At 37.2% G+C, this 24777-nt stretch overlaps 1 protein-coding gene and 1 pseudogene across 1 annotated transcript; one reads left to right on the top strand and one right to left on the bottom strand.

The window, feature by feature from the left end:
• Positions 1-198: 198 nt before the first annotated feature.
• LOC132141347 (adenylate kinase 8-like) lies at positions 199-24536 on the top strand (annotated as a pseudogene).
• On the bottom strand, positions 14181-15089 carry LOC132140157 (uncharacterized). The gene is made up of 2 exons (XM_059548968.1): positions 14895-15089; positions 14181-14765 (listed from the first exon to the last, which is right to left on the bottom strand). Exons 1-2 carry the CDS (start codon positions 14973-14975, stop codon positions 14181-14183), a joined length of 666 nt encoding a protein of 221 aa, XP_059404951.1. The 5' UTR covers positions 14976-15089.
• Positions 24537-24777: the final 241 nt, after the last annotated feature.

The raw sequence follows: 24777 nt of genomic DNA, 5'->3' as shown, positions 1-24777 counted from the left end.
CGTCTCATCCTTGCCCCAGAAACCCCCTTCAGTTTAACGTTACATAAGTTCAAGAGTCTTTTCCCGCTTTGTACACGTTCAGACTCATAAAAGATTATTTCATGTGTTTTATTAGTTTGAATTCTCTCTTTGTGAACTAACTCACATTTTTACAGTTATTTACAGATGTCCAATTCTTTGGTATGTTTAACATGACATATGTTTCACCTGGTCCAGGTATAGACATTTAACTAGACAATGTTTAACAAGTTTATGAAGGCAATTTTAATCAAATAAATGATACATTTGCAGACACTGGTGAAAAATTTGATGGTGGACAAACCAGAGGACCCATTCAACACCTGATTACCTGATTAACTTCTTGAAAAGGGACAGTGTTGGTAATGTTTTATTCTGTATTTATACTATTGATAAATCCTTACTATTCTTGTTTAATTATTATTTAAATCATGTAGTATTAAGGTTATACTGTACATTCTTATAGTAATACATTCTTTACCACAAGATGGCGCTGTCTTACGTGATATAAAAAAGCGTAAAGTTAAAGGAGCTGTAAATTTCCATCTCATTTAACATTGTTCAGAAAAATAGGCAGTTTAACATCATTATATAATGTTTTTTGATATCAGCTAGAAATACATTATTAGATTTAACTAACTATAATGTTGCCTTGCGTCATTAATGTATTGTGAACAGTTCATTAATTTCAATAAATATATTTTTTCCAGTGCCAAGAATCATATTGTTAGCTCCTCCAGCATCCGGAAAGAGAACCATAGTAAGTGCATCATTTCAGTAGTAGTTCAATAAATTGAAACTTTGCTACAATCGAACTGTTCTAGTGTATTTTTAACTCGTGTATGTCTTTTAAAGTGTCATCCAGCATTGCTAGTGCTGTTCTCCCTGTAAATAACATTAAATTTGTTTCTTTTGTACAAACTTCAGTTTTGAAATGTATTTATAAATACACCTGTCATGACAATCAGACTTACATTTCAATCTGATGTTCACCATAGTGACAACGTCAGGCCTCAGAGATCCCAATACTGCTTCAGTCATCTGTACAGCGTTATCTGTTCAGAGTGTTTTCATTTCTGTCATTTTATATGGTGCTGCAGATTGTCCTCTTTTGTCTTGTCACAGGCTAAAAAGTTGTGTGAGTACACACAGGCTATTCACGTAACTTTTAGTGATATCTTAAAGGATGACAGTGACTTAAGAAGGGCTGCACAGCAGTACCAGGAGAAAAAACAGGTGGGGTCTCTCTTTCTCGGTCTTTGTCCTTTCTCTTGAAAACACATATACTTCTATAATGTTTACCATAGACATTTATGAATAGAATTGCCAGTTTATGAGGCCTAGAAGAGGGGATCTGTTTGTAAGCTTGTGTGTACAACATGTTGACTGCTTAATGGCAAACTATCTTCAAGGAAAAGTAGTCTGGAATGGCTTGATCATGATATTCATTTTAGATGTATAAGTAGGAAAGGTAATGTTGTCAGCATTTGCTACACTCTCTGGATGCCAGTAATTGCTGTCTTCGTGGTATTGTAAAGACATAGAACTGATTTTGTCTGAAGTCTGATCATGCTAATGCAATGCAGGCTAGTTAGTTGATAAATCAGCAGAGTTGAATAGAATTAGAAGAAAAGAGAGAGATGTGCTTAGGAAAAGTGCCTCCCAATGGTTTAATTATTCTAATTATCCTCTCACTTAAACTCGCCGTGGCCTTGAGTTTAAAATAGAACGATCCAAAAGATTCCAATTATTATCATTTTCACAAAATTCACAAAGGACAGTGAGATGAAAGCAGCAGAGGATGTCATAAATAATTAGATATTCAACAGCATATTTGAATGTATTTGTTTAATAATAATTGTATTGTTTTGGTGGACACTGACAGTCATTTACTATAGAACAGATATATCTCAGGTAGGTTTAGAAGTTCGTGCTTGAAGCACACGAATGACAGGGGCCAGTTGGTTTATATTTCTGTTTGACTCTGACGATTGTTATTAATTATTACATAAAAAAAAAAATCTGATTAAGACAAATTATTAAAAGAAAAAATGCTTAATTGAATTTTAATAAAACATTTACTCACTTTGTTTTGTTGGTCTGATAAAAAATACCTAAAGACCACTGGAGACAGTTGATTCAGCGACGCCTGTCAAAACTAGACTGTGTTCGACGGGTAAGGACTTGTTTTTTGTTTTGTTTTTTATATAAATACCCTTATTTCTATTGTTATTCATTTAGAAAAATTAACATTGAGCGTTTGACTCAAATTGTCTAAAATGTGGTGGGGGGGGGAGAAAGTGTGGGAAACATATTTTCATTGTCAACTTGCACATAACCTCTGCGTTTTGAACTGTGTATATTTTTACAAGCGTGATGCCCAAATAATTTGTTGTAATTTTTCTTTATTTACACTCAACCTTCTCTGATAAATAATTAGACATGTGTTTCTCCGCCTCCCTTGAGGACTGCTGGGATGGGTCTCAGGGAATGCAAGACTGCTGGTGAGAGTTCTCTGAGGAAACCTTTCATCACCAGAGGGCCCCTCACCGGCTGTCAGTTACATGTGATCTCAGCACTAATGCCACTTAAGAGCCTCACCGCTGAGGTGTCCGTTCACGTACACTCTCAGATCTCGCACCCTTTTGATTCCTCCTTTCATCTCTCCATCAAATCACACAATCAATCACGGTCTCCCTGATCGTGTCTTTCTCTGAAGTGTCAGTTTCTACTGTGCGGCCGCACGGAGGAATATGTAAATCGTCCGACTCCAAACAGCATCTCCTTTTATTCCTCACTAAACTCCGCAAATGGCTTTACTCAGCCAAGAATCCCATCGTGAAAGTTTTTTCGCTTGGCATCCTTTAACTTTCACCTTTTAATCTCAGTAGTTTGTGATTAGCGACTGCTTTGAATCTAGTAATGGATGTTTATCCCTTCAGGCAAACTGTCTGATAGTATTTATCAGGTTATTTAATTATTTTTCTTTCCGACTGATCTGCATATGAGTGGAGGATTGAGGTAGAGTTTTTCCTCTGTAGATTTAGACACCTGACAAAGAATCTCTGGCTCACCATGAGGAGTCTTCATCTCATGGTCTCACACACTTAAATGGGCCAAAGAATGGAATGATTGACATGTCACATCACCACTGGAGCCTAGACAGCTAAGCTTAATTGCTCTGCCACGGATGCCTACGAGTGTGTGTGCTTGTCTACCTGTTTTTCCAAATTAAGCAACAATGAATGTTAATCATGCCTAATCTAGGTCATCTAGTTCATCTCTGCCTGTCACTGCTTCTCAAGCTGTCTTAATTCTTTCTCCCTCGCTCTCTCGTTCTCTCATGAGGCTGCTGTTTGTAAAACTTTAGACTTGTGGAAAATGAAGAGAGGGAGCATAGGTAATGAATAGTGATTTAAAGTAAAATGTCAATTTAATGAGTGCCTTTCAGTCCTGGAAAACAAGATGGACCCTAAAGTAAATTAGAAAAAAAAAGGAAGGAAAGAAAGAAAGAAAGATCATGGGGCGCATGTCACAGTCATCTGGATCCCTAATGAGGCCTCCAAATAAAGTTATGCTGTTTGAATTTGCATAGCATCTGGAATTCTATTTTGAGGGAGAAACGAGGACTCTAAAGGAAAGTTTGCGAATGAAATGATATTAAAACTTTTTAAGAACACACAATGCAGATAATACTTTACGGACATGTTTTACCTGTTTTACATGTTTTTAAAAAATATATAATAATCTGATTTAGTTAGTAAGCAACAATAAAAGAATTCATGCAATTTCCAAAGATTGGGTTGGTAAGATTTAAAAAAAAATATCCTATGCTCCCTAAGGCTGTATTTATTTAATCAAAACATATTTAAACATAATATTGTGATATGAATAGACTGTTTTCTATTTTAATACATTTTAATATGTATATATTTTAATATACAATTTGTTCCTGTGATGGCAAAAGCTGAATTCTCTGAAGCCATAACTGATGTGTCTCATTGTTTCTCCAGCATTTTCCAAATGTGCACTGCATTTGAAATGCCATATCAAATTTGTAAAACAAAACAAAACAAAAAAATCGTGAGACCTGGGATCTGTTGCATTCTTTGGCATTTTATTTTATTTTTTTATATAAAAAAACTAGCACAAAACATAAATTAACCATGTAATCAGCGCTTAACAGCTAAGTGAACAACTAATTGAGATCTAATTGTAAAAGTCAAATGGAGTGTTTTGCAGCCACTCATGCTGCCATATTGTCAGTCTATTGTGTGGAGGAGCTGCATGTCGGGTCTGTGAGTGGCATGTCAGGGCGCCTCTTCTGCTCCCCTGCCTTGCCTGCTGTTGGGCTGGCTGGTGACATCTGCTCCATGCATGTCCCTTCTGTGATAGCTGGCCTCACTGCAGATGTTGCAGTCCTGGGGTCTATGTCTGAGCCCACTGCTACAGCACCACGGCCTCTTTTGATGTGGGGATGAAACGGAATGAAACAAGTCGCAGTGGGGCTCTGTGTTCGGATGTATGTGTGTGCGCGGGAGTTAATGTGTGCAGAGAGAGTGTATGTGTGTACAGAAGTTTTACTGAAGCAAGTTTGGACTCTACCTGTCGGTCTCCTTGTCAAACTTCTGAAAGTCTACAGTTGCTTATTTGTATTTAATCCTCAGCTGATGTCTGTGTGTTCTGTAATAAATATTTTTTCAGCAAGTTCTTCTAGAAATGCTGACGTTTAAGGTTCTGCATAAAATAAAAGATGCCAATATAAAGAACCTGAGTGTACTGACAGTTGTAAATCAAGAGCCCTCTTGATTTACATCCACCCTGTATTTCCCTATATTCTTCCTATATTCATGGCAGTTATATTGTGTAGGCTAGAGGCCTTTCAAGCAATCTGTGAGTCAGGCCCTGCTCATGGGCTTCCCAGCCACAGAGGCAATCAAATGCTTAATTGGAAAGTAAGTGGGAGGAAACTTGCGCGCTGAGATCAGGTGAAGCAAAGTATAGGTTTGCCGTTAAAGATCAAAGCCTGAAAAAACAAAGACTGATATCAAACAGACACTCGAAACTCGGCAGCAAAAACCCACAGCTCCTCTGATAATACTTAGATCTATAAATGTTTGTTGCATATATTTATTTATTTTAAGATTATTCGCTGCAGTAATAAGTTGGCCCCTAACAAGCACTTTTGGGATATGGTTCTTTGACTGTTCTTTATTTTACCGCACCATTGCACAGCAAGCCTTGGGATTTAGGAGACTATTAGAGAGGAGGATTTTTTTTATGGATTTGTAGCTAATGAATGATATGCATGCGGTTTCCTTTCTTCTTATGTTATTTTTATTGCTAAGTGAAAAGTGTGGAAAGAGCTGGAGAATTAGGCACATTTTCAAGGTTTTTATGGATTTAACCCTCCATTTGCCTCCCTGCATGAGACCCCATATGGGCCAGTTTTACTCCTTATTCATACAACAATTTATACATTCATTATTTAGACTGGTACAGGGCAGCAATTTATATGAATTATTCATATAAAATTATTCATTTTAAAGCCTATTACTGTTTTTTAAAGTATTTTTCCAGGCAGAATATTGTTTTGCTTATATGAAAACAATTTTAAACAACAATTTAAGCATAGTAGTTGACCGTTGGGAAAAGCGAGTGCATTTATAGAAATGTAAACAGAAAAATTGTGTTTGTGTGTTTAAGACGAAATGCAAGGTTTCAGCTGTGCTAATAGCAGAGTTGGACTCTGTCACCAGAGAGTTGGGTTATTGTTTAAAGTAGATTGTTTGTTCCTACTCAAGAGAAGTATGTGTGTAACATGCATTGTATTTCCAGGGCTGGGTTTTGGAAGCCATTCCCAAGACACTAGAAGGGGCATTATGTCTACAGGAAGCAGGCATCACCCAAGATCATGTTGGTTAGTGGCATGTTGTCCAAACACTTTGTTGTTCCCAACTGAAAAACAAGAGGTTTGAATCAGAACTCGATAATGAGACCGGCCAAATATCCTTCTCTGAGTCGCTATCACTCCCCAGAGGATATGTCAAACTCTAGTGCTTTCTTTTAAATCTTTTCTCACAGTGATGCTGGAAGCTCCTGATGTCATCCCGATTGAAAGGAGCTCGGGCAAGAGGATAGACCCTGTCACAAGAGGTAATGTCTGTATGATCATTACACTTTTCTTAGTTCACAGAGTGGGACTGCGAGACAGGCAGTCAACACGCACCCTTGTTAGAAAGCATTTCATTATCTGTGGACCTTGACAGTGCTCAACCTGTTTGCCGAATCCCAAACGGGCCCTGTGTGTCCTCAGGGTTTCGGAAAGCCTAGCTGTAATGAACAAAAGCCAGAGCTCCCTGCAGATTTGTGATGGTGTGAATGCACCATTTCCACATAATTGCCATTTTCCCTTTGGTTTGTTTATGATCTCTGTTTATGAATCTTTTTTAGGAGATTCACTGTCAAAATCAATGTTGTGAGTTGTGTTGTGTTGTGTGAAAAGTTTTTTGTATTTAACCCACATTACTTACTCCTCAGCACATATACCCTGGTGTATACTGTAAAACATGACCTTACCCACGTTTCCTTTCTATGTTTCTGATGTATATCATGTCACCTTCATGCGGCCTGAAAGTGAAGAAGTTGCACAGTGTTTAGCAACACCCAGTACACTGATGCCATCTAATCTTATAGCCAAAAAGCTGCAGAAGTTTGTAGATGTCTTTTCACAGGGTAAACGTCACCAACTTCACCCGGCCTGGTACAAGAACCATCCATCAGCATTACTTCTCCTAAAAATGAAAAATCGATCATCATTTACTCACCCTCATGCTGTTGCAAAACTAAATGACTTTTTTTCACGGAACACAAGAGAAGATATTTTTGATACAGTAACTATATTGTATGGCCAAAAAAAAAAAAAGGAAAAAAAAGTGGCTTAATCTTCTTTTATGTTCTAAATAAGGTCTTAGAGGTTTGGAATTATATATAGGTGAGTAAATGGTGACCAGGTTTTCATTTTTGGCAGCATTTAGGCTGTCACTTTAAATTGGTGTTTAAATTAGTGTTAAATTAGATGTTCTTGTCAAGCTACCAGTTATCACTGATTTTGTGGTAAGAAATTCATATAAGGTGGAATTTTAAAGTTAAAGTTAAAGCTGTGTCAGAACAAATTTGTGAAGTGATGTGACCCATACTCAGAATTCGTGCTCTGCATTTAACCCATCCAAAGTGCACACACACAGAGCAGTGAACACACACACACACACACACACACACTGTGAACACACACCCGGAGCAGTGGGCAGCCATTTATGCTGCGGCGCCCGGGGAGCAGTTGGGGGTTTGATGCCTTGCTCAAGGCCACCTAAGTCGTGGTATTAAGGGGGAATAGAGCACTGTACATGCACTCCCCCGACCCACAATTCCTGCCGGCCCGAGACTCAAAGTCACAACCCTTCGATTGCAAGTCCGTCTCTCTAACCATTAGGCCACGACTTCCCCATTTTCCAATTTTCCATTGGTTGCTAATTCAATCAAGTAATTTGATTTCAAAACATAGACTGTATTTCTAAAAATATCTCCAGAATAGGCTCAGGTTGGTCACTGAGTTCCATTTAGAGCTTTTTAAACATTTCTACTAATATCACCTACTGTGATGAACCGAGATCTACCGCCCCTATTGGTCGGAGGTCAGTATCGCATCGGCTGCATTCAGAGGCAGTGATTGACCTGCTTGTCAGGCACTCTGCCAGTCGAGGAGGTTGCCTCAGGCAGCTCTGCAGGCACAGACTATCCCATGAGAACCTGGGCAGGGATGAGCGGTCCTCGCCAATTACATTAAAACCATCTGAATACAACCTGTCTAAATATTATATTGCTCAACTTGACAAAATAATTTTGTCACTTCCCTTCCTTTAGTTGTGAGGTAGAGCTAGGTGGTGAATATTTAAACCATTCTTTGCATGCATCACTTCGACTGTAGCATTAGGCAGGTTAGCAGCATTTTATGGAATTTATACCACAGTTTTTAATAATAAAGATGCATATTTATCATGCGAATGAGTATGCGTGGAATTGATAGCCAGTCATTCTATGTTAAGAGCTGTATTTTTAGAGATATTTGTCATAAATCCATGTCTGTCTATCACTTTCACAATATTTTGCCAGCTCAAGCAAGCTACATAAACATGAGCTGGGAGAAATTCAAATCCAATTTTGGACTGGTTTCTTTCTTTCATTCTCTCTCATACAATTTAGGCTTATCTAGGGGGAAATAAATACTCATTTAGTCTCATGGCACATTAGTATTAAATCCAAAGTGCTCCATTGAGTACCTATCAAGAAAGCAGCCCTCCAGCCTAATGGCTTTGCACTGTGGGCTTGATTTGTATATTGTAGATTTAGGACAGTGTGCCATTATGCCTTAATCTTGACTTAACTGTACCTGATTTTCTTTATACGTCTAAAGGGAGGACATTAAATAAATATTTGAGATAAACTCTGCCATAAAACATTCATAAACCCATACTGAGGAGCAAACAGCAATAAGACTGTCATCTTAAATCTTGATTAGTGCTAATTCAGCATGCGGTTTGATTGTAACGCCGCTAGTTTCCCCCTGACTTAGCCTTTTAGCGCATTAACATGTTTTGCATATTAAGCATTTATCATGTTGTTGTATAACAATTAGCAGCATAAAGGGCTGGATGAGAGAGACTCATTAGTAATGATCAGGCTGTTGTTAATCATCACATATTAGAATGGCGGCTCAGCGCAGGTTCCAGACAAGCAGCATTGTTGTGAGTGAAACCCAACTGCAAACAGATGGCTTCGACGTGGATGTCACACTATAAGCAAATGCCCCCGTGGACATGAAAGGAAGACTCTAATGATTAATTAATCAAGTGGCTTTATATTCAGTTTAGTGGCAATCTCTGTTTATGATCTGAGCGAATGGGCTGTCACCAGCCTCACAAATGTGCTCTATTATTTTACTCCATTAAACATTCAGTAGAATCTATCTGTGCCTGCATTGTGTTGTTTTGTATTAAAGTATGATACGGTACTGAACAGTCACCACAGGTTTAGAGAAAATTATATTTAATCTGTGTTTGGTTGAACTAACATGTTTTGTAATCATGTGTACAGTTCAAAAGTTTGGGGTCATTTCAAGTAGATGCCATTCTTTTGAACATTCTCTTCATCGAAGATTCCTGAAAAAAAAAAAAAAAAAAATCACAAAAATGTTAAGCATTACAACTGTGTTCAACATAATAAGAAATGTTTCCTGAGCACAAAATCAGCATACGGAAGACTGCAGAAAATGTACATTTTAAAATATATTATAGTAGTAGAGCTATTTGAAACTGTAATAATATTTCACAATATTACTGTTTTTACTGTATTAATAGCTGACTACATAAATAGAGCAGTGATGAACATTAGTGTATCTTTAATATATTTGTAGTGGCACTGATAATAATAGATATTTAGTGTGTATTCTCATTTATTTGCTTGACATGTTTTTTTTTTCATTCACTGTAAGACTATTTATCCAAACATTTTGGCCATTCATTTATTTTGCGCTGTTACAGTACATATCATGTAGCGTTCATTTGATAGTTTTGCATTTATATTGCAGTGCTGAACTATGTCTGTACTCCACATCATTCTGCCTCACCCTACACTCCCATAATCCTACTGTTTGGACCCCCAGGTTCAGGAAAGAGTCTTCAGGCAAATCTGATTGCTCAGAAATATGGCATTGTCAACAGTAAGCTCCTCCTCAACATCTGCTGTCACTTTTCCATCTGTACTCTTTCTTATCTGCAGGGTTCAACATTGGAAAAAAGGGTAGTTTAGCTAAATTGTAAAATTCTGTCATTACTTCGTCACCCTCATGTAGTTTCAAACAACTCTGCTGTTACTTTTTTCTGTGGAACACAAAAGTAGACATTTTTAAAGAATCATTACGTACATCTTGCCATACAGTGACTGTTTATTGTGATCAGGTGCTGTCAAGCTTTGAAACAACACAAAAACACCAAAAATCATGCAAAGAAACAGCATAAGTGTTTAGAGCAACACGAGAAAGGGTAAATAATAACCAGTGAGTAAACCATTGTACAGCATCCATAGTTTTATGTTGTTTGTTTTAAACTTTCTTTTTATCTCTGTCTATGTAGTTTGTTGTGGTGAGCTTCTGAAGGCTGTGTCAGCTGATGAGAGCCTTATGGGGGAGCTCATTAAACCCTACCTGGAGTCAGAACAGCAAGGTATGCCTCCTCACCTCCTCTATACCTACTGCCAAATGGGTCAATCATATAGAACAAGTGAAACCCCAGTCTGTAAGCTGCAGAGTTCTGTTTCCTGCTTTTGACCAGATAATTGGACCCCTTACAGCCAGAGTAGTCTGGTTGGTGAACATGTCGTGCTATATTCAGATATATGACATTGGTTTATGGTAACTGCATTCTAAATGATTATCATATAATTAGCAGTATATAGTTCTGCAGACTGTTTTGTTACTTTTAATCTAAATCACAGTGCTTGCTGGCCTCTTAAGTTTTTACTATAGACAGCCAGTACTTTTATATTTTGAACACACCTTAATGGTCTAGATGTCTTGACTATCTGTGACCTTTCATCCATCCTCATCATTGTTATACCCTTCCTATCTCACACCCTCTGTGTCTGCCAAACACCTTTCTGTTTTAAATCCCTCAGAGACCATAAGTAAATATATATCTATAGTCCCGCCCCTCAGAGAATGCATTGAGCCACTGGGACTGTCAATCACTGCCCGAGCCACTCGCCTTGAGCAAGTTTTCATTAATTTAATAAAGATTCTCATGGGATACTCACCGAATATATGCATGTATGTTTTAACTTTTCGCCTTTTTGACACTTTCATTGATAAAATAGTAAAAGGAAGAGAAAAAATAGGGAGAAAAGGAGAAACGACACAAGCCAGATTCAAACATGCATTGTTTAAAAGAGCTACATGTCATCTCATTGTTTTACGGTTCATATTCTTAGCTGTAAATCAGTAGTTCAACCAAAAATTAACATCTGTCATTTACTCACTCTATGTTCATGTCCAAACCTGAACTTCTTTCTTCTATGTAACACAAAATTAGATACTTAGAATGTCAGTGGGGTCAAAACAACATTAGACTTTATTGTAAGAAATTTTTTAAAAATGTTTTCTCTTTTGTGTTTCATAGCAAAAAGAGTAAGCATATACAGTATATAAACTCAGGTAAATTTGGAATGACATAAAGGTGATTAAATGATAATTAAAATTTTTCAGTGAACAATTCGTTTAAATAAGCTTGAGTATTCAACCTGAACTACTACTTGACAGCCAGACATAATATAATGTAATGTAATGTAATATAATATCATATAATATCATATAATGTAATATTCATTTACATAGCCAGTTATATAAAGCAGATTGTTTTAAAGCAGATTTATACAGAAAGAATTTCAGATTTTTTATATTATTATATTATATTATATTATATTATATTATATTATATTATATTATATTATATTATATTATATATTATATTATATTATATTATATTATATTATATTATATTATATTATATTATATTATATTATATTATATTATGTCTGGCTGTCAAGTAGGTTCATATTTCATTTTTTACGTTTTTGGATAACATTATTACAACAGTACATTCAAAAAATTACATCATTAAATGTTGATAAATATTTCTGAAATATTCAGATTCGTACATGAACTCTCTGTTATAAATGATCCAATGTTTGTGATTTATTAATGAAAGTTATTGTTATTAAGTGCTAACAAATCATATTGGTTTTACTATTTGGAATTCTGTAAGAAAAAAATCTATTACGGCTCATGAAGAATTCTTGAGAGTGGACTCAACTTAGGTTTATTTATTATCTCTGATGAGGACACATGAACACCCAATATGATTGTCGGATCTTTCAGAGCAAGTATCTTTTCAAATGCTAGCAGTATCTGTCACGTGCAACGTATGTTCATAAATTCATGTTGCATGTTTGTTCAAGTAGCAATGTGTGCATAAGAAATGCTATGTAAATGTTTTGTTAGCTCGTTTTCCATTGCCTTGTTGAACAGGGCTGTGGTATCCTGGGAGAGGGGGGTTTGTGCCTTCTCTCTCTCCCCCTTTTCCTGTGACAGTGAAGATTTGAGGCAGAGAGCTTGCCTAAATAATTTACAAGTTGATTAATGGCCTCACAGGGGTATAATTAGGCGATGAAGCGATGGTGGCTAGTGTAACCAGTACAGTGCTTCTGGGATTTGAGAATCCGGATTATTAAGCAAACCAAAAAATAGTCCTAGCAGAAGTGAAGAAGGAGAGGAAAGAAAGAAAGAAAGAAAAAGAAGCCTCTCCAGGCTGCCTGATGTTTGAAGCAGGGCTGCAGAGATAGGCAAGAGGCTGTGTGCGTTTGATGTGGAAATTGGACAGTTTGAAACCGTCGACTTTAATTTTTCACCAGCTGCGGGGACCCCCCTGGGTGCCAGCTTGCGTTCCTTAAAGAATGCTGTTCTATTTTCTCTTCACCCTCATTATTTGTTTGTCCTCCGCCGCTCTTGTTAATTTTCCCGCAGTATTATGCGCTGCACTTTCCTTCGGTTTTAAGAGGTGCCATCATCCCCTTAAACAATTCGCTTATGTTGCCTGTCAGCCAGCCTTTGACTGCTTTTGTAGTCTGAGAGGGACCAGTGAAATATCTTCAAAAGACAAAATGTACATACATGAATTTAAATGACACCGTGTCTGCTAATTATTTATCACCTCACATATGAATAAACCACCTTGATTTGATAGATACAAACAAAAGGCACGTCCTTGACAATACCGCTTGATGTTGAGATCGCTGATGTTTAGCATGGAGATGATGATGGTTCCGTTTTCCTCAGACCATCTCCTTAATTTAATTCTCTTAATATGGGGCACTCCAGCTTTCTAGATGCCCTGTACCTCAGTTTAAGAGAAACATTAATTTAGGTTTCTGTCCGCTTGTGCCCATGTGTTTTTGGATCAGCTTCAATGAATTGTTTATTTGGTACTTTAAAGCCTTAAAACTGCATCCTATATCTGCATCTTTCATACTTCAAAAGTTATCATACTGTTACTTTTTTTCTTTCCATAAAGTCTTCTTTCAGTACCTGGAAGAAGTAAACAAATGAAAGGCCTTTCTCACGTCCGTTAGATCTATAACACTTGTGATCTGACATCCTACAGGGAGGAACATATACAGTATTTCAAACAAATGCTAAGCAGGTGTGTTTGTGTGTGTATCTCATGGGGTAAATCCCCTCTGAACACCCATGTTTACTGTATATAGGACGAGTGTCTTTCAAAGGACACAGCAAGTTGATTCTCAGGAGTCTAAACCTGTTGCGTCAACATTTTTGAGGTTTTTTATTTGCCTTAATTTGATTTCTTCTACTCTTTGTATTGTTGTACTTCTGTCACTTAATTAGGAAGAAGGTATAAATAGGTGATAACCATATTTTTGGTTTACAGTTTTTCTCAATTGCTTTGGCACATTTTTCGAAAAGTCTTAACATTCTCTAAACTGTGAGTGCAAATGTCACAACTGTTTGCAGGAACTTCAAAACTTTATAGCATCTCTGCAAAATGTAGTTACTCACCCAAAACATTTAATTCATGCTTCAAAACCTAGTTATTGTGTCAATAATTTGGCCAAGGCCACCAAAATCTAAAGTATTTTTGTCATTGTGTGACCCACACTGGTCACAATGTTTAGTTGTTTTTTCACCACAACAGTCCACAACAGTCAACCATGAAAATTAAGGGTTTAAACAAAAATCTCATATTTGTTGAGAAAAGTCAATAGCATGTAGAAAAAAAACAAGTCTATGAACATTTGTATTTTTACAGTGTTTATTTTTGTACTTCATGTGTACAGTATATATACAATACAAGTGTATTTACTGTACATGTAAAGTAACTGACAAGAGTAACAAGATTTCACTTTACATTTCATATTTGTATTACCACAAATACACAAACAACAAATAACATTCATGGGAAAAAAATAATAATAATAATTATTCTTGGTGGACATCTTGTCGCTCACGTTGGTCAGGCCAAAGATTTTCATCAACATCATGGAAAAAATCTCCTTGAATGCCGCACCCATCCCCTGCAATGGTCAGCTGTGATGTCCTCACATGCAGCATTCATGGCATCCAACAAAGACATCTGATTTTGTGGTCTATGATCATACACTTTCCACCTCCATGCTGAAAAAAACTCTTCTATTGGATTTAGGAATGGAGAGTATGGTGGAAGGAATTCCACTGTTATCCTTTCATGTGCAGCAAACCAGTCCCTAACACTGTTGGTTCGGTGGAAGCTGACATTATCCCAGACAACAACAGAATTAGGCAAATGTGGTCTAACTAAACCTCTTTCTTGTTCTGGAATCAGGTCTCTGTAAAGTGCATTTAGGAAGGCCAGGAGAAGTTGGGTATTATAGGGCACAATGTGTGGAATATGTGTGCTCACACAGTTCTCTGAAATGGCAGCACACATTGTAATATTGGCCCCACGTTGGCCTGGTGTGTCAATTGTGGCTCGGTGTCCAATGAGATTGCGACCACGTCTCCGGCCTTTGGACAGATTAAACCCAGCCTCGTCCACAAAAACAAGAATGTGGGTCGTTTCATGTACTTCTAACTCCATGATTCTCTATGAAGAAGCACAGAAAACAAATGTAACAGTAAATGTATTTCTTATGGGTTTCTGAAACTTACAGTAAAGTAATACAGGCATCTTAGAAAAACAGGAAAACTTACTAAGTGCACACCAATGGTTTACCTGGACATACTGGTACCGCAAAGCCTTGACTCTTTCACTGTTCCTCTCAAATGGCACCTTATAGAGCTGTTTCATAGTCATCTGATGTCTTTTTAAAACTCTGTCTATGGTGGAAATGCTGACAGAATTTATATTTGCAAAGACATTATTGTCATTTATGATTGCACTTTGGATCTCTCTTAGCCTGATGGAATTGTTGGCTATGAACATGTTGCAAATTTCTTGTTCTTGCAGTTGGTTAAATACTGCTGCTCTGCCACCAGCGCGAGGTTGTCGTGCTGTAAAAATACTTTGTTTTACACACTGTAAAACAAAAAAAAACATTTACCTGTTTTCCCTACGAAAGGTTTGCACAATTGATGACACTGTGGACCTGTTTACATTAGGCTGTACTCTTCGACCAGCCTCTTCCATTGTAAAACCATGATTTGACATGATCCACAAGTGTGGCTCTGATTTCATCAGAGACTCTGACTCTTCTATTTCCACCTCTTCCTCGATTATTTCTTCCTCTACCACCACCACCACGTATTCTTACACGCCATCCAATTGCTCTTCCACGAGCATGTTGCTGCAGTTCAGGGTTGTGAACGTCCTCCATTCTCAAAAACTTCTACAGCAGTGATTGTGCTGTGGGCAATCTACACATATATATATATATATATATATATACATATACTCCCAAAGTTGATTGGTTAAATGGTTGATTCATATTAGAGGTAATTTGCTATTAGATTGCGAATGCAATTAGAGGTCATGTGACAATTTAGCAGACATTACAAATAATGTCAATGTCAGATATATTTTAGAATATACATTCATGTATACCAATTATGATAATTGAATAGATTGTTTTGAATGTGATGGCTTACACAATAAAAAATGTCTGAGAAGTTCTGAAGTGTTTGACAATGTAAGTGAGAATCGAGCCATCAGTTTTGATCAACAAGCCACATGCAATTATTTGTTGTCCAAACTGCAGACAGTTGTATGTACTCTTTGCACACATGTGCCAAAGCATTTGCAATTTGCTCAAATCAATAAGAAATTCCAATCTGATGTGAAAAAGAAGCGAATTGTTCAGAGATCTGAACTTAATGTTTTGGGAAATAAAAAAACAATTTGAGAACTGAGCCAAAGCAATTGAGAAAAACTGTAATCAACACAGTGCCATCCAGTATAGTCCTGCGGATCCTTACAGAGAGACTGAGCAGGATGGACTGTACCACACGAGGCTGGCTGCTCCATGGCTTTCCTCAAGATGTGGAGCAGGCAGAAGAACTTCAAGAGTCTAATTTCATACCAAACAGGTATATCAGTCACTATAAACTGATTTAAATAGCTGTAAATGTTGAAATTTAGCATGTATTACTCCATAACTATGGAAGGTTATATGAAAGTGAAAACTGTAAAAAATAAAGTGAAGAAATATGTGACTATACAGCGATCTAAACTGTTATTGCAGCAGTGATTATGTAACAATAGGTGCGTTTACATGGACACTTTTTGCTTCCATTGGAATGAATTAATTCTGATTCACGAATTCGAACGTAATGTTTACATGAATGGTAAATAAAGTGATCGGGTTGATGTGCGCGTTTACATGTCACAAGCTTCTGATCGGATTTACTCGTTTGACATACGCACACGGCATGAATGTACAGAGTTTCCCGCTTCTGTTTTAAAAAGCACACGTTATATTTATCTACTTCGGGTCCTAATTAGGTGACGACCAGCACATGAACTGTTGTGCTGCTTAACTTTACTTTAGCAAAAAAAAAAAAAAAGGTAGTAAAAGTGCCTCTTCCCGCACTCGAAACTAGTCGTCTGTTGATGAGAGTCTTAAACAAGGACTGGTGGGACGTGGTCGTGTTCCACTTCACATACGCGGAGTGAAGTATGTGAGTCCTTCTAGTCCTATTACGATCGGATTAGAAGGGTCCATGTAAACACAGCGAATGTTTCTCAGTTGGTTTCTCTTGCCCTTCTCCCTCTTAAACTAGAAAAAAACTCCACTGCCACCACCATAATCTGATCGGATTAGCCTTTTTGGCATAATGGGATAGATTACCCAGTTCTGTGATTTGTGTGATAATTCACTAATCCTCATGTTGTTCCAAAAGAAGTTATTTTGAAAAAATATAATTTATGTTACACATTAAATATCTTTGTTTTTCCAGATCTCTTATGCAAAAAATACTAACATTGTAAAATATGATTACAATTTAAAATAACTTTCATTTTAATAAATTTAAATTTAAATGAATTTAAATTTAAAATGTAATTTATTCCTATTACTATATGTCAGAGCTGAATTTTCCGCAGCCATTTATCCTCTATTATCCTAAATAGTCTTCTTTATTATTATTATTATTATTATTATTTAGTTTTTTGCTTAATATTTTTGTGGAACCCATGATATAGTGTTTGAGGATAATTTGATGAAAAGAAAGTTTAAAAGAACAACATTTTATAGAGTTTATCAATAACAAGAAAACAATAACAAGAAAAATGACCAAATGTGTCCTTGCTGAATAAACATATTAATTTCTTTAAAAATAAAATGTTACAGTGGGCAAGGAATTATGCAATTATTCAAGCGTGGTGTATTCGCATGTACAGAAGTGCACTATATATGAGAGCTATGGGTTCGCCACACTTTCACACCGATGGTTTACATTCAATTATGTCCTGTATCGATTTCAAACTATAGATTATCTATCCACTGTGTTCCCATTCATTTACAGGCTCTAGGACCTTCACAGTGACAAACATAGATGTAGGTGAGGTGTTTAAAAAACAAAAACAAACAGCAAAGGGAGATCATGAACTGCACTATGTGAATCATTCAGATTATTATTTGTGATTTTCGGGTCTCCTCAATCCTAAATAGTGAGTGTTACCACGCAGCTCAGATTGCCCTCTCAGATTTCTCTTAACTCAGCTGGACTGGAGGATCTGATGGCACTTAGATTATACAACCTGTCCTCTCTCTGTGTGTGTGTGTGTGTGTGTGTGTGTGTGTGTGTGTGTGTGTGTGTGTGTGTGTGTGTATGTCCTCATCAGAGAGCTCACTTTGAGGTTAGGTCATCAGTGAAAATAACCGTGTCCCAATTCTGTCTCCTTTGACACAAAAACATGAGCAGGAGCACAAATCTGTGCAATAACATTGGGAAAAATAAACATGATCACCAAAGGGCCTGTTTCATATTCTTTTGCTACTCATTATGATTTTTCATCATATTCCCCATTTTATGTGCTCTCTGGATTTAAGATTGGATCCCAGAGATCAGCAAGCAGCTATGGTGTCCGCTTCCCTCGCCACTCCTGTGTAGCAAGACCTTATTTTCTCCATTAACATCCCATGTTGTTTGGGCTAATGGCAGGAGACCTCATTTACATAGCATTAGCGTAATTGATTCGAAGGCCTGCGGTTAGCCTGGCCCTGAAACAATGGGGAGATAATGTTTCCGATGGGCCGATGATGGCCCAATGGCGGCACTGTACCTGACAGCTTTATTAGTTAACAGCTCTCTGGTTACCAGGCTTTAGTGAGGATGAATAAGTCAGCTCCTCCTGGAGCCGTGCCAGGGCTTGGGCATTTAATATGTGTCACTGACAGAATGGAGAGGGGACCAAGTGCAGCAGTGTTGGCATACTGGGTAGATTGGAGGGATCCCTTTACCCATTTCCTGAAAGGGCTTCATTAACCGAGAGTCATTGCCTGCATTAAGTGCCAAGATGATGTTGTTCATGTGGCACCAGAATCTTTAGCTTCTATTGACAAACTTTGTGCAGTTACTTATATGGTAAAGTGGATTAAAACCCAGTGGTTTTTCTTATTTGTTGTAAAAATAATAATAATAATAAATGGCTAACTTTCTTAATTTTTTTTATTCTTTGTTTCTTTTTTATTGTAGATTTATAGACAAGTTATACAAAAGCTGTCACAGGGGTGGCAGTTTATCTAAAGGTACAAATCTGTACCGTTTAGGTACTAATATGTACCCTTAAGGTACCATTTTGGACCTTAAAGTGCAACTTTTGAAAAGCTACCACCCTATGGCAGCTTTTGTACCTTTTTCTGAGAGTGAACTTTGGCTTTGAGTTGGTCAAATATACTTACAATAATGACCTATTTGCCTTGCTGAATATTTTGTAGTGGTTGGTGATTCAAGTAGTGGCTGTCTGTTCCAGTTTGCGCTCCGTCTTTTGTCATGTAAAGGAAGTTACCTGATCCATGAAAGACGAAAGAGGAAGAAAAAGAAAAAGGATGTTCACTAATGAAGTTCCCTCATCAGATAAATGAGGATGCCTTTGCTCTGGTTTCTGATGGTGCAATCATCTGATCCTATTTCAAAAGCTGATCAGTCACTGTTAGCTCTGGATGTGTGACACTTTAAATTTAGAAGGACGTCTAAAAGAATATTCCAGTGCTATACACAATATGAACCCCAAAGCAGCGTGTACGGCCACAAATCGACAACAACATTATTTGAAGCCCCTATGATTTTCCAGTCATTTGTGATTTTGTTTGAAAAGGATTTTTACCTCCCAATTTCTTATGATAAAATATTTTAGATCTTTGCATACCTATAAAAATGTATATTCATTATTAAAGTTATAAGATATGACTTTTCCAGGTCTCGAAATTGCGCTTTTAAAATTAAAAAAAAAAAAAAAAACTAAAAAGTTGTTGAGTGGGGAATTAAAACAAGATTATTTGTATTTTATATTTGAGGTTTTAACTTATTTTAATTTTATATATTTGATTTACATATATTAATTAAAATTCTCAAAACTTTTAGGTGAATATTCTGGCTGTTCTTTTTCATATAATAATTGTAAAATTACAAAAAGGTACTATGAAAGTATTATTAAATTTCTTACAGCTTGCTGACTGTATTACAAAACCTCTGAAGCTGTGCAATAAATTTGTGAAACAGAAGGAACAAAAAGTTGTGATCTTTTGTAAATCTTAACAGCAGCCCTGGTTCATGAACAGGTTTCAGTGATTCTTTCAGGAGTCATACTGATCCAGTTCTCTCTATTGTTTGACTTCAAAAGACTTCAAATATATATCACATATATCATATAGAATGCTTTTATGCTGCTTTCTTTGTAATTGTATAGTTTGACAGCTCTCATTCATTTTCATTATATGGAAAACAATGGCAATTATATTCTTCAAAAATTTATCTCTTGCTTTCCACCAAATAAAGTAAGTCACAGAGGCTTGTAACACAAGGGTGATGACGTAATTAAAATTTTCAAGTCAAATGCCACTTTTAAATGACTATTAAGTGAAAGGTTTCACAAAATAAATGAGCTTCTCTAAAGACCCAAGTCTAAACCCCTCTTGCACGATTAATCTGTACGGCAGGTCACTGTTACTACTTCAGTTAAGCTGATCTCACTCCAGCCCCTCCTACCAGTCTTTAACTACTCTCCAGTTTGGCTAGTCACCAGCCTCTTACAGCCTTGACACGCTTGCAAACAATCAGAGTCTTTGGGAGCTTTGAAATATGCATGGCTACCTGTGACAGGTAGATAAAGAAGAGCAATTAGCCATGTAATCTAAGAGTCTGGCCCAATTACCTGCTCTCGTATCTGCCTTGGTCGGTCGGTCGGTCGGTCGGTCGGTCGGTCGGTCGGTCTCTCTCTCTCTCTCTCTCTCTCTCTCTCTCTCTCTCTCTCTCTCTCTCTCTCTCTCTCTCTCTCTCTCTCTCTCTCTCTCTCTCTCTCTCTCTCTCTCTCTCTCTCTCTCTCTCTCTCTCTCTCTCTCTCTCTCTCTCTCTCTCTCTCTCTCTCTCTCTCTCTCTCTCCATTTGCACTGCGCTCTTGCTCTCTATTACTTAAATGTATTTCATGCGTCTGCTCCCCATCAAATCAGGCAACACTTCCTCTGATTGGCTTATCAATTATACAGCAGGGGCAGCATTACAATTTAATCAGTGGTAAACATTGCCGTGGCCACCTGTAAAGAATCTTTCCCTCATTAATTTCTTAATTTGGAGAGATAGAAAGGGAAGCAGTGGGGCTGACGGGAGTGGCAACACTCGGAGAGATCAGATGGCTCGAGACCTTCTTCAGTCACTTCAGCTCAGCGAGTAAACTGAAGAACAAAAGGGTCAAAGGTTACCATCTACTTAATGTATACCGTATACCAGTGGAAGAATAGAAATGCACACACATACATACACACACACATATATATATACTGATGGCAGGATATGCTTGCGCTGTTCGTGATCATTTGTAGCAGCTGAGGACTGTCAGACTCTTGTTATCTGCCTTGTTTTAGTCAGTCATTTGTTAGAGGATCTCCAGCTGCCATGTAAGAAACGTCTAATGTAAATCAATTCATCTTGTACAGCTCCCCCCACACAAAAAGTGGGAGAATGAGAAGAAAGACAAACACAAGCCCCCACCCTCCCATCCTCCAGCCTCAGACACAACGCACCCTCCTTTTTGCTCCTCCACATTCATAAATGTTTCATGAGGAAGCATAAATATTAATTCTAATAGCTTTGCAGAGTAGTTATTATTTCTTTTTTAAGACAAATATTCATAAAAAATTGAGGGAAGCCTTTTTCTGAAATAATTAAACCTACGCACACAGACACACATATATACACACACATTATCATGGCTCTTAAACACATCAAATATCTTGCATTTTCAGACCAGACTAATAGTCAGTTAAAGCACCATGTCTCCTTTGTCCATTTCAGAGGGCCCAGTGGTTCACAGTGGTACTGAGAGCCAGGAACACAAAGACATTTAAATATTTTATCAAAAGCACCGACTTAGATCTCTCCTATTTTCTTACTATTCTCACCCCTTTTTGTGGAAAAGGCCTTGTGATGTAAAATTCCTATTGGTCGTTATCTATAGCTGAACTGGCCCAGAATTACATTTAACAAAAATCTCAGCCTGTGTAAAATGTTTAGGTGGCTAAAAATTACATAAAGTGAAAGAGGCTGTAAGGTTCCCATCCTCTGGAGGCCTGGATAAAATCATTTGGGACAAGAAGGGCATGTAACAACCCCCCCCCCATCCCTCCCCCACCCTCCACACACCTGACGACACCATTAGACCCACTTTGTGTCTGGACAATGTCAAAGCATAATGACCCCTGCGTAGAAACCCCAACATTCCTCTGTTGAAGTCCTCTCATAGCCCAGGAGAGTGTCCCTGTTTTCCATTATTTTCTTCATCATTTATTTAGCTTCAATGCCAGCGCATTATGATTATTCTTCTCTGAATGTTATATGAAGTCTTCATATAATGGAATAATGGATTGATATGGTTTTTACTTGACGTGATTTTTGCAGACACATCACACTCTCTTTTTCTCTTTTTAATGGATTTTTTAATAACAGTTCCCAAGCCTAATTTTTTTTTCATTGTTTCTGAATGCCACTTTTAATAGCCTATGTCTTTGGCATTTAATACCTTTTTTTTTTACTCCGGTCAATTTGAGAGGATCACAGGTATCATAAAAGACTTGCACATGATCTCTGCCTCTCTCCTCTCTAGGGTCTTCTTCCTGGAGATAACGGATGACGTTGCTATCGAGAGGGTAACACTTAGGGGTGTGGATCCAGTGACTGGAGAAGGGTGAGAAAGAATTAGCTTAGCACTTTTTTAAATTTGTGTTAAGAATTCATTCCTTCTAAACACACATCTGCATTTTGAAAATTGTGTTTAAACTCTGTAGGTAACACAGCATATATAAACCTGCTTCTGGTTCCGAAGTGCAGTCCCGGCTTCGATTTAACCCTCGGCATTCAGAGGAGTACTGGAACCATGCAGTGGACCTGCAGGCCTTCTACCCATAGGCAGTGTACATCAACACTGACCAGGACCCACACACTGTGTTTGAATCACTGGAGTGTAGGCTAGTGAGCCAACTACCTAAAATCCTGTCATACCGAGAAACATTTGGGTGCTAAAGACTGTTATTGGGATACTCCATCCAAAAACATTTTCTCTCATCATTTACTCACTCTCATGCCATCCCAGGTGTAGGACTTTCTTTGTTCTGGTAAACAAAAAAAAGTTAGAAAAATAGAAAAATTAGAAAAATAATCCATCTCTCTGAGTCCATGTAATGCAAGTGAATGGCACCCTCAAAGCTAATGCTTCAAAATCCACAGAAAATTAACATGACCATAATCCAATACAACCACAGTGAATAAATCAGTGTCTTCTGAAATTAAATGAAAAGTGTGTGTAAGAATAGTAGTATTTTCAACTTTTTATACTTTGAACCATTGCTTCTGGCCACTCTAGACAACTGTTAAATGCAGGTTCATGAGCTTACACTTGGTGTAAACTTCAGCACGTTGTGAAGCGAGACTTGCACCCATGGTGAAATTCGTGCAAAAGGTGATGCAAGACAGTTAGTTGGCAGCCATGGTTTATAGTTTAATGTATATATAAAAGTTTAAATAACATTTTCTCACACATACATACACTTATTGTTTTGCTTCAGAAGACAATATTCATCTGTTTGTGTTCATTCCATGTGTTTTGCATCAACTTTGATGGTCCCATCCACTTACATTATATGAATACACAAAGATGGATTGTTTTTCTAGAAATCATTTGTGTTCCACAAAAGAAAGAAAGCCATAAACTTTTGAGATGGCATGAAAACGTTTTTTTTTTTTTTTTTGGAATACATTTTAGTTTTAATTTTCATTTCATCTTGTACACTTTGTAAGTCTGTTAGGCTACTTAATAAATGGCTTATAAATTTGACTTGGTTATCTTTTCTCAGTCATATTTTTTTTATCTTGTATTTAAATTAATGCTGCCATGTCTCCAAATTTTTCATGGGAAAAATATATTACCCAACCAGTGTAGTCATTCTTGCCATCTGACCGTGTGTGAACTCACAGGAGTCCATGGCACCTGCTAATTCAACGTATGTTTAATTAACATAGCGAGAAAAAGCAGACTGGCGAGACCCTTTGTGGTGGGCAGAATTAGTCCCGCTTCAGTGGTCCTCTGCTAAGGAAACCAGTCGATGCTGCTCTGATTATTAAATTCGCTGCTCTTCTCTCTTCCTTTCTTTGAGGTCACTGGATGACTCCCACTGGGGGGAAAGGAGTTAAGTACACTGGTTAGAGGAACATGTTAACAGGCTGATTTTTAAATTCCCCTCAGATAGTGTGCTATGACAGGCAGGCACTGACTTAATTACAGCAGATGAGGTCCAGAATATGCATCTGAATATGTAAACATGAGGGCCAGTGTATATATCCAAAGGGAGAGGGCTACAAAAATGAAATGCGTCTGAATGAGGAAGACCTCCCTGAGCTCCCACTGGTTCTCTTTAGCACCCTAATCTGTTTATACTCTGCACAAAGACTGATTTTCAACAAAGGTTTTATTTAAAATCTGTACTATGTAGAAAAAAATGTGATGCGTTTTTTATAATGTTATAAAGATTCATATTTAAGCTTTATAAAATGTGATAAAAAAAAAAAGGTACTTAAAGGGATAGTTCACCCAAAGATGAAAAACGTGTCATCATTTACTCACATGTCATTCAAAACCTGTATGACTTTGTCTCTTCTCTGGAATACAGAATGTTGGTAACCAAACCGTTTTGGTTCACGTTTACTTTTTTTTTATATGGACAAAAATACAATGGTAGAAAATGGGACCCAAAACTGTTTGGTTACCAGCATTCTTTAAAATATCTATTTGTGTTCCACTGAAAGGCTGTCATACAGGTTTTAAATTATATGAATATATCTTTATACCTACCTAACATCTTTATACCAAAAAATGTATACAAGTATAAAATATAACAAAATTTGTCTTTTGCAGATGACATGGAGTTTTTATTCCACTGAAATCTAAATAC

Source organism: Carassius carassius, chromosome 5, assembly GCF_963082965.1.
Source record: "Carassius carassius chromosome 5, fCarCar2.1, whole genome shotgun sequence".
In the NCBI taxonomy this organism is placed as follows: Eukaryota; Metazoa; Chordata; class Actinopteri; order Cypriniformes; family Cyprinidae; genus Carassius; species Carassius carassius.
Note: the sequence above shows the minus strand (reverse complement) of the source record. Positions and strands in the feature narration are given on the sequence as shown.

Coding starts and splice junctions, on each gene's coding strand:
- LOC132140157 (XM_059548968.1), bottom strand. CDS start 14,975: ATGACTATGAAACAGCTCTATAAGGTGCCATTTGAGAGGAACAGTGAA. Junction 14,766..14,894: donor TGCGGTACCAGTATGTCCAG/GTAAACCATTGG, acceptor GCTTCTTCATAG/AGAATCATGGAGTTAGAAGT.